This window comes from Nansenia antarctica (genome assembly GCF_963989245.1).
Source record: "Nansenia antarctica genome assembly, chromosome: 20".
Lineage (NCBI taxonomy): Eukaryota > Metazoa > Chordata > Actinopteri > Argentiniformes > Microstomatidae > Nansenia > Nansenia antarctica.
In genome coordinates, this window is record NC_137693.1 from 15,384,047 (window position 1) to 15,399,534 (window position 15,488).

At 50.0% G+C, this 15,488-nt stretch overlaps 1 protein-coding gene across 1 annotated transcript; it reads right to left on the minus strand.

The window, feature by feature from the left end:
- Positions 1–746: 746 nt before the first annotated feature.
- fam222ba (family with sequence similarity 222 member Ba) lies at positions 747–15,281 on the minus strand (the record flags this gene model as incomplete). The annotated part of the gene is given in 5 exon segments (XM_080550149.1): positions 747–1,238; positions 1,241–2,011; positions 2,014–2,178; positions 2,181–2,741; positions 15,200–15,281. Coding segments are annotated over 5 exon segments (1,971 nt in total). The 3' UTR covers positions 747–846.
- Positions 15,282–15,488: the final 207 nt, after the last annotated feature.

The window sequence follows — 15,488 nt, forward strand, 5'->3', positions numbered from 1 at the left end:
CCCTGCAGGATGTAGATGTCATACTCTGTACAAACAACCTGATTAGATACTGTGATAGATAGAGAGGAATCAACCTTGAACAGTGACCTGATTCATAAACAGTCCTATATCACAAATAAATAATACATTTCAAAAGAAAACAGCCTCTTTTTTACATGTGCATACGGCAAGCGTCTTCATCTGTTCTTTGTAGTGTCCAGTGGATGACAGATTCACACTGAACAAGTAATCATCTTTTCCCCACGTTGTGATTTCAAGAGGAAAATATATGCTTGTGTTTAATCTTGACGTCAGTACGAGTTTCACATGTAAACATAAAAGGATAATTAACTACTTGTCCAATAAAACCAGTCAGAGCCGAGAAATCCCGACACGACCCTGTAAGAACATCAACATCCACACAAGTTTTCTGTCCTCCTCAGAGGATCAGTTTTCATCCACCGTCTGCAGAACATGTCTTTTATGCTAAAAAGAAACCTCTATGGACAGGACTGAAGTAAAAATAACTCAGGACTCTTAAGATCCAGGCACACTGATAGACAAGTAGGAGGGGGGAGGAGAAGTCGGGAATGACGATAATCACAGACATAAGAAACGAGTTCCCTCGGGTGCCGCCTGTTCAAAGTACTCATTTACAAAATCAATTGATCACTTGCAAGATTGACTACAAAAACAAAAGAAAAACAAAACAAAACACTGCTCTTTATTAAATATATTCATTTGTCCTCTTTTTAATGTTAGCGGTCAGTTACTTCATGTGTTAATTGAATTCTTGATTTCATGTTTTTTCCTTTCTTAAGACTAACAGAAGGTGTTTGCTAGCAGCTGTGTGGACAAGGCTGTAGCTTATCTGTACCCTGGGTGCTGGAGGAGAGCGGTCCTGCCATCCCCGCCCTCCGGCCCCCTGCTCAGGGGAGGCCTGTGCATCTTACCCATCAGCCCCAGATTCTGATCTCGGAAGCAGGGCGTTTGGAAGTCCCCGCCCAAGTAATCTGCCGTTTGCATCAGGCTAGTCTGGCCGGAGGTGGAGGAGGAGGGGCCCGCCCCGGGCCTGTAATGGCCGCCCCCGGGGGGGACGCAGTCTAGCGAGGTGGGGCCCCCGTGGAATGACATAGCCAGGTCCTGAGACCCAGAGCTGTCGCTGTTGGGTGTGGGCAGAATGCTGCTGTTCCACATGTGGTTCTGGAAGTAGTGTCCATTGGTGTAGTGGGCCATGGGCCCAGGCATGCCGTTGTTGTGTTGACGGGGGGAGAGGGGGTGGGCTTCTCTATGGGGGGCTTCAGGGTATAGGGCTGGCCCACGCACAGCTCCGGAGGGTAGCCCATCCCCTTGCAGGGGAAGCCGGGGTCTCGGCACAGGTGCTTGCAGGGGTGACCCCCGCCGTCCTGGACGTGCTGGAGGTGAGCCAGCTGGTGCTGCTGACTCCAGGACCGCATCTGCTGCTGCTGCAGGTGACTGTGTTGTTGTTGTTGTTGTTGATGCTGTTGTTGTTGTTGTTGATGCTGTTGTTGTTGTTGTTGTTGTTGTTGTTGTTGTTGTTGTTGTTGATGCTGCTGCTGTTGTTGTTGTTGTTGATGTTGTTGTTGTTGATGCTGTTGTTGTTGTTGATGCTGTTGTTGTTGTTGTTGATGTTGTTGTTGTTGTTGTTGTTGTAGATGCTGTTGGTGGTGCTGCTGTTTGAGATCGCTGTGGTAACCAGGCATGTGGTTCATGGCCACCATGTTGGGCGGGGGGTGGGCGCCCACGGGGGCGGCGGCCTTGTCTGCGGGGCAGATGAGGCAGGCGGGCGGGGGGCAGCCGAGGGAGGGGGGGCCGCCGGGGGGGTTGTTGCTGTGCATGGACGCCCTGGAGCCGGCGTTGATGAGCAGGCTGCGGCTGATGGGGCTGGGGTTCGCGATCTGGCCCTCGCACATGGAGGTGGCCGGGGCGCCCTGGGCCCGCGCCTGGCAGAACCGGCTGATCTGGTGCACGATGCTGCTCAGGTCGGCCTGCGGGCGGCCCGGGTGCAGCCGGCGGCCATGGAGAGAGGAATGGTTGAGGTAGAGACCGTCACGTTAGGCGGGGCGTCGGCGTCGGGCAGCTTCCTGCCCCCCTGCGGCCCGGGGGGGGGCGGCTGCTGAAGGTGCTGCTGCTGCTGGAGCAGGAGGGCGGGGGGGGGAGCCTGGGGGTGGCCCAGGGAGGGGGGTGGGGCATAGTCTGGGGCTGGGGCAGGCCTTGAGGGGGGTGCTGGGACATGGGAGGCGGGTGTCTGAGGCCCTGGGAGGAGCCCTGCTGCTGGGGGAGTGTCTGTAGAGTCTGGGGGTGGCTCTGGGGGTGGGGGGGCAGGCTCTGCGGGGGCCGGGGCAGGCCCTGGGGAGGGGGGTGGGGGTGGTGGAGGTTTAAAGTGCTGGCCGAGGCGGCCGCGGCGTAGGGTCCGTGGGCTCCGTGGTGGTTCATGACGACCTCGGGGTGCTGCAGACGGGCGCGGCTGCCGTCAAAGTCCTTGAGGACGCCCTTGGCGAGCGGCACCTTGATGACGGCGAGGAGGCCGGCCTTGGCCTGCGAGGGTGGGTAGGGGCTGTAGCGCTGGCCGGAGGTGTCCAGCCCGTTGACGGTGCGGCGCACGTGGTTCCTCTGGGGGACCTTGACGCTGTTGGGGAAGATTTTGATGGTCAGGGGGCTGTTGGCAACCTTCTTAGCATAGGCATCCAATTCCGCAGGGGTTGGATACTGAGCGGATCTCATCCTCTGTGTAGTGTCCCCTGGGGGTGGCGGACAGAGAGAGAGAGAGATGGGGGGGAGAGAGAGAGAGAGAGAGAGAGACAGAGAGAGAGAGGGGGGGAGAGAGAGAGAGAGAGAGAGAGAGGGGGAGAGAGAGTGAGAGAGAGAGGGGGGGAGAGAGAGAGAGAGAGAGAGCGAGAGAGAGACAGAGAGAGAGAGAGCGAGAGAGAGACAGAGAGAGAGAGAGGGACAAAAAGACAAAAAGACAAAAGGACAAAGAGGGGAAGAAGAAGCACAATAGGAGAGAAACATGATTTTTTTTTCGCAGGTAAAAGACAAAAATGTCATGTTCTTCCTGTCAGAAGAGCAGCTCTATGGTAATCTGACCTGTGTGGCTCTCGCCCGAGAGGAACAGAACCTGCCTTCGAAAAATATTCTCATATTCCCAATCTCAGCAGGTAACAAGGACGATGTGACAAGCACAGCCTTCCGATCTATGTTCCCAATTCTGAAGCGGTAGCTTTCCTGGCAGTCAGCGACAGTGAGGTCACTCGCTTACGGCCGAGGAGAGCTAGCCAGAGGGCTAACGATAAGGGTGAACGCCAGACATGAGAGGGGCTGTGCTGCTGCCTGCGACTGAACTGAACCCCCCCAGCCTAAATAAAGAGGAACTAGACACGGCTCATCCCCTGTGGCTGCTGGGGGGAAACTCTTCTCCTCTGTGGCTCCATGACAGCAGACAAGTAATCACCCAGCGTCTCTCTGATCTCTGGGAACACCACACAGCCCTGAGTGAGACATTGGTTACAGCTGCTAAGCACCTCAGCTATATTTAACAGTGCCTGGGTGACAATGGCTGTGTGTGTGAGTGAACGTGTTCTATGTGTGAGCCGCGTGTGTGAGGGGGGGGAGCGGGGTCTTGTGTGTGGTTATAAAAGCAGATGTTCAATCCTCCTATGCCACGGTGTGTTCTCGGTGAAAGGCGGGTTTCTTCACCGAGGCGGTGAGAGTGAGTGAACCGTGGGATGTGAGAGCCAGCCTGCCTCTGGCGGTTCTGATATGGGCTCTGAACCCTGACTCCCCGGGCTGAGCCCTGGGCCCCACACTCTGTCACCCTGGCCCGCTCCATCACGCCTGACCTATATACAAAACCCAGCTTATAGACACAAAGACAGACAGACAGACAGACATCAGTGCTGAGCTGTGGAAACACTAGTCTGAATGCCAAGTTAGGCTAGTTAACCCCCCAAACTAGGCCTATAGTATACCATCTTAAATGCTATAATAGAGAAAAAAATCTTCTTCTTATGTTAGTACTGAAAAAAATCCACTTCCACAAATCCACAAAATGTCAAGCAATGCTACCGGGGTCCCCTTGTGGACTCATTTCCTATCATCTAACGTGGCTGTGAGTCAGCCTTGCCTCTGGTTCTCAGTCTCCCAGCATGCAGTGGGCCGGGCAGGCAGCTGAGCTGGGGGGACTGGCACGCTGGCACAGGGAGTCATGCCAACGGGCTAATTAATCCCCTCTTTATTTGCGGGCAGGAAACAAAGGGTGGCGAGCAGCGAGAGGGGCCGGGGTGGGGTGGCGGTGGGGGCCGAGGGGATGCTGCTGGGACTAAGCGTCTCTCTGCCTGCTGATGGCAGCTCGTTAATGCAGCGGTCTGGGCCGGCCGTCGGAGATCAACACTCTCAATCACCAGCGCTTAAGTCCTCCCTGTGACTTAATGCCTGGGTCAGCAAACACAGACGGACAGACACGACCTCACCTGCCCAATGTCTGGGACAGAGAGGGAGGCAGATCACATAAAACACTACCTCAACTCCCTTGAGTGTGTGTGTGTGTGTGTGTGTGATATATATATATACTGTATATGGAAATTCCACAATGCTAGGACTTCATTTTTCAGTGTTAATTTTGTCAGGCTTTTTAGTCACTTAGTCTTTGGTGTTTAGATGAAGATGCACACCAGTTCTAGTCACACCAAGTCACCTCCATTTTTCTTAGTTCAGGTCCAGTTCCAGTTGATGAAAACTGAAAACATTCCAGTGCAGTTTCAGTCCACAAAAACCCCAAAACCTTTTTGTCGACTGAGACTGCACTGGAATGTTTTCAGTTTTCATCAACTGGAACTGGACTGGAACTAAGAAAAATGGAGGTGACTTGGTGTGACTAGACAATTACCGCTTCTAACAATTCCAACTGAAAACTAGATTCTATATTTGGTAACGGAATGACCATAAAATCTCCTTGGATTTTTTATGTAACCACGTTTACCCAAAACTCTCAAACTGTCAAATATGAAGGATGAGGAAAAAGCACAGTCGATGGGACAACCTCATCTCAGTCACTCTACAAAAGTGCTCGATATCCAAGTGGCCAAAAAGAATCCCTTAATGGAAAAATAATCTCTCTCATATCCATAATTGTGTTTGCAACAATGAATTCAAGTGATACAGAAAAGAGTGGCTGAAATGTGTGTATTTGGTTTTACTACAAAGCATTAAGTTTGTGTGTGGATTGATGCCAATTTGTATTTATTTAATACATTTTAAATTGAGTCTATAACACAACAAATTGTGGAAAAAGTGTAGGGGTGTGTTGACTCTCCATAGCCACTGTATATGTGACCTCAGCTGGTGAAACTGGAAACAAGTCGCCAATGAATCAAAATCTTTAGTTTTTTTTTTTTTTTTTTACTACCGTACTTCACATTTCCAATCATATTTAGCTAGCTTACTTACTTACTTAGCTAGATTACTTATCAAATGCACATGTGTGATATGTTTACGCAGTGCGCACCAGTGGCACTTCCAGTCACTGCCTCGCTTCAACTTGAGTTAACTGGTATTATGTTTACCATCACCAAGCTCTCCCATGCTGTGCTCTTGGACTAGTATAATATGTTTTATATCAACGGTAATCAAGGGCTTTATTTGGCGAGCGAACTTGGAGATGGTAAGCATAATATGAGTTAACTCGCTGTTAAATTAATGTGAAAGATATGATGATAAATACATATAAAACGGAGGTATGATATATGGCATACAGTATATATGGTATATGGCATTCTCACGCGCCTGTCTCGTTCGAATTCACGTCTTCTACGTTTCAGTTCTGCATCCAGTTGAATGCGTGATTCAAGTAGCTCGTACAAACCCAGGAATTGTGAAAAGGCGCAACCTGGTAATCTTCGTGCATTTAGCTCAGGTGTGAACGGTGAAAATCACTGGCGGACCCGGGTTGGGATTCCATGTAATTTACAGGGAACTGTGTGTGAAAGGGGCTTTAGTGGACTAGCGAGTGTGTCATTGATTTTCTACAACACTGAAATGTATTTACATTTTTCTGAATAAAAGTCTGAACATTGAACCCCCCACGGCCCAGCCTGAACCCCCAGCCTGCAGTAAGGGAACTGGGTTTCAATCTGTAGGTTCAGTCAGGACTTCAGGAGTGGAATGGGTGGTGGTGGTGGTGACAACCAGCACATCTCTCAGCTCTGCAGCTGAACAGATTGGCAGAGAGAGGCAGCGTAAGGCCAGCCTGCCCTCAGCTCTGCAGCTGAACAGATTGGCAGAGAGAGGCAGCGTAAGGCCAGCCTGCCCCTGTTTTAATTGCCCTGGTTGGAGACACGAGCGAACTACAGCAGAGACAACACGCGCTAATTAGAACGTATCTGATTCAAACCGCTGTTTTTACTGAACAAGGTTCAAACAGTAGGGGGCAAAGGCTCACGCTGTTTTAACTGACAATTTTCACACACAAGCAGGAGATTGGATCTGAGACATCAGTGTTATACAGCGATGGCAATTAAGTCCTCTCATCCCATTGGGGCTCTCACATTGGCTAAGCATCCCATAATGATATGAGAGCCTTTAAAGCGATAGTCATTACACTGGAAAAGGATATTGAGTTACTGTACTTCACTAAGCTCCATCTCTACCCTGTATAGCTCCATCTCTACCCTGTATAGCTCCATCTCTACTGTTATAGCTCCATCTCTACTGTTATAGCTCCATCTACTGTGTATAGCTCCATCTCTACTGTTATAGCTCCATCTCTACTGTGTATAGCTCCATCTCTACTGTGTATAGCTCCATCTCTACTGTGTATAGCTCCATCTCTACTGTTATAGCTCCTCTCTACTGTGTATAGCTCCATCTCTACTGTTATAGCTCCATCTCTACTGTTATAGCTCCATCTCTACTGTGTATAGCTCCATCTCTACTGTGTATAGCTCCATCTCTACTGTGTATAGCTCCATCTCTACTGTGTATAGCTCCATCTCTACTGTTATAGTTCCATCTCTACTGTGTATAGCTCCATCTCTACTGTGTATAGCTCCATCTCTACTGTTATAGCTCCATCTCTATTGTGTATAGCTCCATCTCTACTGTTATAGCTCCATCTCTACTGTGTATAGCTCCATCTCTACTGTTATAGCTCCATCTCTACTGTTATAGCTCCATCTCTACTGTGTATAGCTCCATCTCTACTGTGTATAGCCAATAAAATAATGCTGGTCTTTTATCTTTTCCTGCGTCTCTCCTCTCTGGGAGAAGCAGGGGGCCATTTCCAGACACTTCAGCCCAAATGTACTTTCTGGTTGGGAGGACAAGCTGTTTCTCTGTGCTCCGCTGTTTCCTTGTGTACTTGACCTGTTCCTCCGGCAGCCTTTACATTTCACAGGTATCATCTGTTTAACATTTCTCCCCAAGGATAAATAAAGCAGCTGCCCTGCCTTTGCCTGTAACAGCAACTTGCAAACTCGTAACTTTAGACGACTCTCCCCTGAACAGACACACAGAGGCGGCGCAAGGCCGGGCGGTCTGGAGCTTCTGGTGAGAGTGGGGGGGTGGGGAGAGAGACTGCAGTCATGGAGATGGAGAATGGAAACAAATCGGATTGCTGATAGTATAGGCTTGCTAGTGCCATGAGAACACTAATTGAAGGTAATTGTGGGAACTACCCCTTTATCTTTCTCTGTGGGAATTATGTCAGGCTATTGAATTAGGACTCCAAGTCCAGACCACTTCACATCAAGTCCAGACCACTTCACATCAAGTCCAGACCACTTCACATCAAGTCCAGACCACTTCACATCAAGTCCAGACCACTTCACATCAAGTCCAGACCACTTCACATCAAGTCCAGACCACTTCACATCAAGTCCAGACCACTTCACATCAAGTCCAGACCACTTCACATCAAGGACAACAAAAACACAGACATGTCTCTTAAAGAGTCACGCTGTCAGATGATCTTTCTGTCCCAGTGGAAGACGACGCCCCAGAGAGTCAATGAGTCCCATGGCATCTCTGGACCGCCTGGAGATAGACATCAACAACTGCCCCTGTCGGACCAACCGGAGCCCTGTAGACAGGACAGACGGCATGACAGGTCTTGTGAGGCAGATGCTTCAAACACACAAACAGACGTCCTGGGAGCCGTACCACAGGGACCTCTGAGCTGGGACAGACAGGAGGACCAGAGAATGTTCTTTCACAGGGTTGAAAACAAGAAAACCTCAATAACATATCTCTGACGCCATGTCATGTGACTTGGCCCCTCTTTAAATCTCTCCAGAGCAGGTGAAGAGGAGGGGACTGTGCGTGAAGGAGCAGTACTCCAGAATCTAGGACAACCCCACGGTGTGATACATTCTCAATCCACAAAATGGATCCCACTATCAGGCAGAAGAAAGGTTTTTATCCCCCACTGCTTTGATGTGTGTCACAGAGGCGACGCACAGGAACAGTCAACAAGCCTGCTCCACTCTACTGTAAATGCTAAATGGACTGCACTTATATAGCTCCTTTTTTGCTGCTCCAAAGCGCTTTACAACGGCCTCTCATTCACCCATTCACACACACATTCACACACCAATGGCGGCAAGCTGCCATGCAAGGCACCGGCCCGCTCACTTGGAGCAATTTTGGGGTTCAGTGTCTTGCCCAAGGACACTTCAACATGTGGCCATCCGGGGCTCGAACCGCTGATCTGCCAACCTTGCGATCATTAGAAGGTGACTCTACCTCCTGCGCCACAGCCGCCCACAAGTAGAGTGTGTACTGTGTCACCACCTCAACCTTAGAGGTAGCTAGCTAACATTACATTGATCATACTCGTAAGACTTTTCACTTGAAAAAAAGATTAGGGTCGAGAGAGGACGCTGGCGTTGCTTGTTCGCCGCTTCTCCGCACGAAATCTGGATATACTTGCAGTATACAGAGTAGATTCATAGCTTTCATGTGACGTCACAGCATAGTGGAAACGCCCACCTGACGGGCAAAAGGCACTGCCCGTGAAGTTGCAGAGCACCAGGAAACACAGTAGCATTGGTTAGAAAACAATCATGCCAGATAGTTGCTGTGCAATCGGGTGTACAAACCGGCGAGGAGATAGGCAGAGACTCACCAGAGATTCATGCTTGGCCATGATAAGTGTGAGATGTGTGTTGTGTTGTGGTATGTGCTCTTGTGGACGTAACTAATGAGTGACTATACATACGCATCCAATGTCCTTCCAAACGAGCAGTCTTGCTTCGTCTCAAACACAACATGAAAGGTATGTCCAACTTGGCGAACGTTTCCCAGTGTTTCCAATTTGCGCGAGTTCCTCAACTTAATGTGATGGCTATCATGTCTGTCAAATTATCAAATTAGCCATCGTCCTGGCATGAGTGGGTGTTGGTTTCAACGCACCTGTTTGTTTGTAGTTCCTCCGTTTGCAACAAAGACTCTGGACCTTTCCATGAATTGAAGTGGTCTTGTAATCCAAAGTCCAAATAAAAGTAACAAACGAAAGTAATATAATATATTATGTTGGTGTGGTGTGGTATGTATGCGTATGTAAATGTTTGTTTGTATGTGTGTCACTTCTGGGTCGGGACTATCCCCGATCGGAATTCGATAGCAAAGTTATCAAACAAAGTTGTCAAACAAAATAACTTGTATCAAACCAAAACGTGTATCAAACAAAACAATAAATATTTTCTAATGTGGTGGTGGTTTATCGTGATGGTTGAAAAACTGTGTTGCACCCTCACGTGTCAGGACTCATCAAGCCCAAGCAAGGAGTACTTTAAATCAATGAAACGAAAATATGATTGAACATGACTGACTGGTTGATATTAAACTGGTTTAAATGATTATTGACACAATTAATGTATGGATTGTCATTCGATGTTGTCTCTCTGTTTTTGTTGTAGCTAATTGTGCATTCAGTATTAGATGTGTGTGCAATGTGAGATTACAAATAAATTGCACTACTCGAACCAATGATTAATTAGTCTGTTCTCATTTATGTTGACCATCGTGTAAGGGTTTGAGTCAATAACATTTCACTTGAATATGCATGCCTACACATTATTCCAAGTGCCTGTTAGCTGCGACGTTTGCAGGAAAAGTGCTATACAAATACATGTTATTATTATATTATTATTATCGACATCGAAGCTTACACTTATTCAACGTCTATGCGTTTTACTCAAGTGTTTTTTTTCCGTCTTTTTTTTTTTAAATGTCTTTTTGTTATCAGGATATGGGCTATTGTTTAGCAGGAGTCAGCCACCTGTTTGGTGGTGGCGTTGTGTTGTGTGTAATTAACAAGCTCTAAACGGAGATAGAACCTTATCATTCTAAACTGAGATAGAACCTAATCATTCTAAACGGAGATAGAACCTTATCATTCTAAGCTCACGATACATAGCGACCCAGACGCACGCTGCTTTTTGGCCATGCTTCCAGGCGACTAGCCTACACGTGCTGTCGGAACCAAAAGTGACAAGTGCACGGTAGTGTTCAGGTAGTCAGGTGTTCAGACGCGTCAGATGTGGCCAGGGACACGGCCCAGCTGACCGGGCCAGGAGACACTCACACACTCACACACTTTATAAAACTGACTCAACCTAAAAGGAGTTCGTTTGACGGATATTCTGTATGACATTATTACTAAGTCAAATCCATCAACTGAAGATAACTCTTAGAATGATAAGGTTCTATCTCCGTTTAGAATGATAAGGTTCTATCTCCGTTTAGAATGATAAGGTTCTATCTCCGTTTAGAATGATAAGGTTCTATCTCCGTTTAGAATGATAAGGTTCTATCTCCGTTTAGGGCAGTTCAGAGATATTGAGCGTCAACGTTTTTACATTCCATTATGTTCTGTGAGATGGAACCTTTGTATTTTATGAACCGTTTGCGTCCACTCGCCATGTTGAGCGATGTTGCTATGATACTTTTTGCCCGTCAGGTTGGTGGTTGCTAGGGAAGAAACCACGTGACTGAAAGCTATGAATTGTCCTACAAAAATGAATTAGACCCCTATACTTTCTTTTATTTGTTTCTTTCTATTTTACTACTCAATCTTTTCAGTTTGTAAAGCGTCTTTGAGTGTCTAGAAAAGCGCTATATAAGTCTAATGTATTATTACTATTATTATTATTATTATAAGCCTGTTTCACTCTACTGTGTCACAAGCCTGCGGGCGAGGAGAGGAACATGGCAGACGTTGGCATTCAGCAGACTCCCCCTCGCCTGCGCTGCTCCTGGGGGTAAGGCTGATTACTGTGATTCTGAAATTAGAGTCTTGATGAGCCGGAGAGCCAGAGAAGCGTTTTATAACAAAACAATGCAGGAGAAGAAGTAGGTCAGACTGGGGGTTGGATTCCTCCATGCCAGGGCCTTCTCTGGAAATCTCAGAGCCTCGGGGGAAGAGGGGAAGAGGGAGTTACGGGAGTCTAAATAAAGCTGATCTGGGTATACCCTGGGTTTGATCAATAATGCACATGTGAACGTCCTCTAAGAACCGCCGTGCGATATCTGAGAGGCTATTCTACAAGAGTCTGCACTACTGCACTACTTTTTCTGCTGTATGAAAATGTATCTTTTTCCATTTCCTCTCACTTAGAACAAAGCCAACTGTGGTAATAGCACAGCATGAGAATCTCAGAAAATCTCTAAGGCAATACACAATAAGATAGATGTGTGTGTGTGTGTGTGTGTGTGTGTGTATGAGAGGTATGTCACCTGTTCAAGACCTCTCCCTGGGGGGAAGGAGGAGGTGATGTCAAGAGACAGGTGAGACTATTTGAGGGTGTGTGTAGTGTGGGTAGCAGTTAAACCCTCACCACCTCTCTTCAACCCCCATCCCTTCTCTCTAACCCACATCCCTTCTCTCTAACCCCCATCCATTCTCTCCAACCCCCATCCCTTCACTCCCACCCCCATCCCTTCTCTTCCACCCCCATCCCTTCTCTCTAACCCCCATCCATTCTCTCCAACCCCCATCCCTTCTCTTCCACCTCCACCCCTTCTCTCCAACCCTCCTCTCCCACCCCCATCCCTTCTCTTCCACCTCCATCCCTTCTCTTCCACCCCATCCCTTCTCTCCACCCCCATCCCTCCTCTCCACCCCCATCCCTTCTCTCTAACCCACATCCCTTCTCTTCTACCCCCATCCCTTCTCTTCTACCCCCATCCCTTCTCTTCCACCTCCATCCCTTCTCTTCCACCTCCATCCCTTCTCTTCCACCCCCATCCCTTCTCTTCCACCCCCATCCCTTCTCTTCCACCTCCATCCCTTCTCTTCCACCCCCATCCCTCCTCTCCAACCCACATCCCTTCTCTCCACCCCCATCCCTTCTCTTCCACCTCCATCCCTTCTCTTCCACCTCCATCCCTTCTCTTCAACCCACATCCCTTCTCTTCCACCTCCATCCCTTCTCTTCCACCCCCATCCCTTCTCTTCCACCTCCATCCCTTCTCTTCCACCCCCATCCCTTCTCTTCCACCTCCATCCCTTCTCTTCCACCCCCATCCCTCCTCTCCAACCCACATCCCTTCTCTCCACCCCCATCCCTTCTCTTCCACCTCCATCCCTTCTCTCCAACCTCCATCCCTTCTCTTCCACCTCCATCCCTTCTCTTCCACCTCCATCCCTTCTCTTCCACCTCCATCCCTTCTCTTCCACCCCCATCCCTTCTCTTCCACCTCCCTCCCTTCTCTCCAACCCCCATCCCTTCCACCTCCATCCCTTCTCTTCCACCTCCATCCCTTCTCTTCAACACCCATCCCTTCTCTCCAACCCCCATCCCTTCTCTTCCACCTCCCTCCCTTCTCTCCAACCCCCATCCCTTCTCTTCCACCTCCATCCCTTCTCTTCCACCTCCATCCCTTCTCTTCCACCTCCATCCCTTCTCTTCCACCCCCATCCCTCCTCTCCAACCCACATCCCTTCTCTCTAACCCACATCTCTTCTCTCCAAACCCCATCCCTCCTCTCCAACCCACATCCCTTCTCTTCCACCTCCATCCCTTCTCTTCCACCTCCATCCCTTCTCTTCCACCTCCATCCCTTCTCTCCAACCCACATCCCTTCTCTTCCACCTCCATCCCTTCTCTCCACCCCCATCCCTTCTCTTCCACCCCTATCGCTTCTCTTCCACCCACATCCCTTCTCTTCCACCCACATCCCTTCTCTTCCACCTCCATCCCTTCTCTTCCACCTCCATCCCTTCTCTTCCACCTCCATCCCTTCTCTCCAACCTCCATCCCTTCTCTTCCACCTCCATCCCTTCTCTTCCACCTCCATCCCTTCTCTTCCACCTCCATCCCTTCTCTTCCACCCCATCCCTTCTCTTCCACCTCCATCCCTCCTCTCCAACCCACATCCCTTCTCTTCAACCTCCATCCCTTCTCTTCCACCTCCATCCCTTCTCTTCCACCCCATCCCTTCTCTTCCACCTCCATCCCTCCTCTCCAACCCACATCCCTTCTCTTCAACCTCCATCCCTTCTCTTCCACCTCCATCCCTTCTCTTCCACCCCCATCCCTTCTCTTCCACCCCCATCCCTTCTCTTCCACCCCCATCCCTTCTCTCTAACCCACATCTCTTCTCTCCAACCCACATCCCTTCTCTTCCACCCACATCCCTTCTCTTCCACCTCCATCCCTTCTCTTCCACCTCCATCCCTTCTCTTCCACCTCCATCCCTCCTCTCCAACCCACATCCCTTCTCTCCACCCCCATCCCTCCTCTCCAACCCCCATCCCTTCTCTCCAACCCCCATCCCTTCTCTCCAACCCCCATCCCTTCTCTTCCACCCCCATCCCTTCTCTTCCACCCCCATCCCTTCTCTTCCACCCCCATCCCTTCTCTCCCACCCACATCCCTTCTCTTCCACCCCCATCCCTTCTCTTCCACCCCCATCCCTTCTCTTCCACCCCCATCCCTTCTCTTCCACCTCCATCCCTCCTCTCCAACCCCCATCCCTTCTCTTCCACCCCCATCCCTTCTCTTCCACCTCCATCCCTTCTCTTCCACCTCCATCCCTTCTCTTCCACCTCCATCCCTTCTCTTCCACCCCCATCCCTTCTCTTCCACCTCCATCCCTTCTCTCCAACCCCCATCCCTTCTCTTCCACCCCCATCCCTTCTCTTCCACCCCCATCCCTTCTCTTCCACCCCCATCCCTTCTCTTCCACCTCCATCCCTTCTCTTCCACCTCCATCCCTTCTCTTCCACCTCCATCCCTTCTCTTCCACCTCCATCCCTCCTCTCCAACCCCCATCCCTTCTCTCCACCCCCATCCCTCCTCTCCAACCCCCATCCCTCCTCTCCAACCCACATCCCTTCTCTCCAACCCACATCCCTTCTCTTCCACCTCCATCCCTTCTCTTCCACCTCCATCCCTTCTCTTCCACCTCCATCCCTTCTCTTCCACCTCCATCCCTTCTCTTCCACCTCCATCCCTTCTCTTCCACCTCCATCCCTTCTCTTCCACCCACATCCCTTCTCTTCCACCTCCATCCCTTCTCTCCCACCCCCATCCCTTCTCTCCCACCCCCATCCCTTCTCTTCCACCTCCATCCCTTCTCTCCAACCTCCATCCCTTCTCTTCCACCTCCATCCCTTCTCTTCAACCCACATCCCTTCTCTTCAACCCACATCCCTTCTCTCCAACCCCCATCCCTCCTCTCCAACCCACATCCCTTCTCAGTGTTTGTGCGCTGGCTGTTGACTGCTCTGCCTCTTCCCTCTCCTTCCTCGTCCTAATGAGAGTCGCTCCTCATTATCACCGGAACGCATCCCTGTAGGAGCCAGATCTTCAGGGGGACGGAGGGAGGGAGGGAAGGCGAGGGAGGAGGAGAGGGGACTGACATCCCCCAGACAGTTATTAGTGCGGTCTCTCATCCTCTCTTCCTTGAAAAGGGATCTAACGTCTTTTGAGCTTCACACGTTTTTTCCTCCCCTCTCTCTTTTTGGTTTCAACACGGAGCTGTTAGAGGGACCAGGGCCAGGGCGGCTCTGCTCCTCTGATGTGGGGTGGCCAGCAGCAGGGCTTTAGCAGCCTGGTGTGTGTGGGATGGTGGTGTGTGTGTGTGTGTGGGATGGTGGTGTGTGTGTGAGTGTGTGTGTGTGTGTGTGTGTGTGATGGTGGTGTGTGTGTGTGTGTGTGTGTGTGTGTGTGTGTGAGGTTGGCGTGGAAGGCGTACGTACATTTCTGTAGTCCAGTGTTCATCTGCGTGTGGGAGAGAAGCTGGAGGGAGAGGTCACCTGGCCCTGGCAGACAGGCCAGCATTTCACACAGACGCTAATGACACATGGGACTCCTCCTCACACTGCAACACACAGAGAGACAGACAGACAGAGAGAGAGAGAGAGGGGGGGGGGGGGAGAGAGAGAGAGAGAGGGAGAGAGAGAGGGAGAGAGAGAGAGAGAGGGAGAGAGAGAGAGAGACAGACAGACAGACAGACAGAGAGAGAGAAAGAGGTCAGAACTCAACAAG